Here is a 2,534-nt window from a genome sequence, read left to right on the forward strand (position 1 = left end):
AAAAAAAAATCAGGAACAAGAAGTTACAGGTACACAGTTTAATATTTTACACTGTATAGGACAGCATTTCACACTATATTCAAAAACAGGAAAAGGAAGTTACAGATGCACAGCCAGCCAAGTAGCTATAAGAACTTGACGTATTGCATTTCCTGATATTTGTGGGGCCTAATTCTCAAGCATGCCAATGGCAAAGAAGAGAGCTTCAGCACTTTCTCTGAAAAAAAGAAGACAAAAGCTAGCCTTCTGCAAAGACTCAGCTCTGATTTAACTCAATTCAACAAATATGTATGCAACAATATATATCTGTTGTATACTGTATACATATCCATATATGATATATATACAATGTATAATTGTATATATTATAACTATGTATTATATATAACATATTTATACAATATACCTATCTACATAGAATATTTATATACTGCACAAAATATAAAATGTATACTTTATATACTACACAAAATATAAAATAGTTTTAGCCACCTTCTGATATTCTACATCTCACTTTTTTTTAATAACAAATTTTCCTTTGGTTACAAAAATTTGAACTCTACAGGAAAGTATAAGGAAAATAAAAACCACGCTTAATCCCAACACACAGAAATGAAAACTATTATCTCCTTACAAATCTTTCCCAAGAACATGCACGTTATTTTTACACAAAAATAGTAATCTTAGCCGGAACATAAACCCTTATAACCTTAAGCTGTCTTTCTCCACTTAATACATCAAAGACCCTTTGTTTATTTAGGTTGATATCCTTTTTAACAGCACTAGTATTTGGCTGTAACATAATTAATACCCCTTGTGAAAAAATATGCACTTTGCTATCTATTTTTTCTATCATAATCAATGCTAAAAAAATCCTTATGTATATATTTTTTGGTGCTTTCTGATTATTTATTTGGGATAACTTCCCAGAAATACAATTCTTAGGTCAAAAGATACAAACAGAAAGAAAAAAACAGAGAAAGAACAAAAGAAAGAATGAAATAAACCCATTCATGCCTCTAAGAGTGACAATACAGTGTGGCAGTTATAGATTCAGGCAGTCCTGAGATGGCAATTTCACTGAAAGCAACACTAAATAAACTCCTGAGCAAAACCCCCAGAAGATGTACACGCTGTATCAAAACTGCAGCCATGACCAAAAACAGATACAGGAAGTTGACATCATTCTATCACCTCTACAATTTAAAATATAAAATGAAAATAAATAAATAAATAATATAAAATAAGCCTTCATACTCCCTACAGGTTTCTCAACTATTTCCTTATATTCCCAAAGGTCGAATTTTAATGTTAACAACTTTGTGAATAAATAAAAACCACTACTTTGGTATTCTTTAAAATGGTGAATCTCACAGCATGTGAATTCTATCTAGGGAAAAACAGAAAAATGTCAGTCTCCAATTTGACGTAGTGAAAGTAGATATCATCACAGGAAATTTCTCTAGGGGAAAGTGAAACAGGTATGAGGAATGCAAAAGAAAAAGAACAAAACTATTTCCTAAGTCACAAATAAAGACATCCTTTAGTATTTAAATAAACCACCAAAGAGTTTGAGAATAATTTTACAGGTAGAATGAGAGCAGGTTGTTTGGGGGTTATACCAAAACAGCTGGAACAAAGCCTAAACTGTTAATCTCAGATAAGTTACCTTAGGCAATCCAATGTCATCCATGGCATTCAACCACTGAATCACGTTATCAGTGTGTCTGAAGTGCAGGCCAGTCGCCTAGAAGAAAAAAAACTCATTAGGTACCACTGTCTGTATTGAAGCAAATATTAAATAAAAACTCTCCTTGCAAAAGCTTCCTCATGAGATTTGACAAGTTCTCCTTAATTCTGAGGTCATTGTGCTCACATTCCAATACCAAAAAGCCAAATCCACATCTCAGCTCTTCGCACTTAGGAACCCCCTGGAGAGCCTTCCTGTGTACAGTATGCTTGACAGAACATGTGGTCTTTGGAGTTAAATTATCTTGGATTCAATTACTGGCTTAGTAATCTATGGTGACACTGGATAAGCCACTTCATCCTTTAGGGACAGAGTTTTACCATCCAGAACAGCTGCTTTTTGTGTATAAAGACTAAGTGAGATAATGCACATAAAGTAATTAGTATGGTGTCTGAATACAGAAGATATTCACAAAACGGTATATAAAAATACCACCCTGGGCACAGTGGCTCATTCCTGTAATCCCAGCACTTTGGGAGGCCAAGGTGGGTGGATCACCTGAGGTCAGGAGTTAGAGACCAGCCTGGCCAACATGGTGAAACCCGGTCTCTACTAAAAATACAAAAATCAGCCAGGCATGGTGGTGTGTACCTGTAATCCCAGTTACTTGGGAGGCTGAGGCAGGAGAATTGCTTGACCCAGGATGTAGAGGTTGCAGTGAGCCAAGACGGCACCACTGCACTCCAGGAGCCTTGGCAACAGAGCAAGACTCCGTCTCCAAAAAAAAAAAATCAATCCGGGCTTTCATTCTATATATAGAGATATCCCCTCTGCCCCCTGCCTT

The 2,534-nt window shown here is 35.5% G+C and overlaps 1 protein-coding gene across 1 annotated transcript in view; it reads right to left on the reverse strand.

The window, feature by feature from the left end:
• Positions 1-2,534, reverse strand: part of IQGAP1 (IQ motif containing GTPase activating protein 1) — a 123,600-nt gene that overhangs the window by 76,129 nt on the left and 44,937 nt on the right. The window contains 1 exon segment of the mRNA XM_017506110.2: positions 1,670-1,747. Coding sequence (XP_017361599.1) covers positions 1,670-1,747 — 78 coding nt within the window.

The sequence above is a fragment of the Cebus imitator genome, unplaced genomic scaffold (genome assembly GCF_001604975.1).
Source record: "Cebus imitator isolate Cc_AM_T3 unplaced genomic scaffold, Cebus_imitator-1.0 Scaffold348, whole genome shotgun sequence".
Lineage (NCBI taxonomy): Eukaryota > Metazoa > Chordata > Mammalia > Primates > Cebidae > Cebus > Cebus imitator.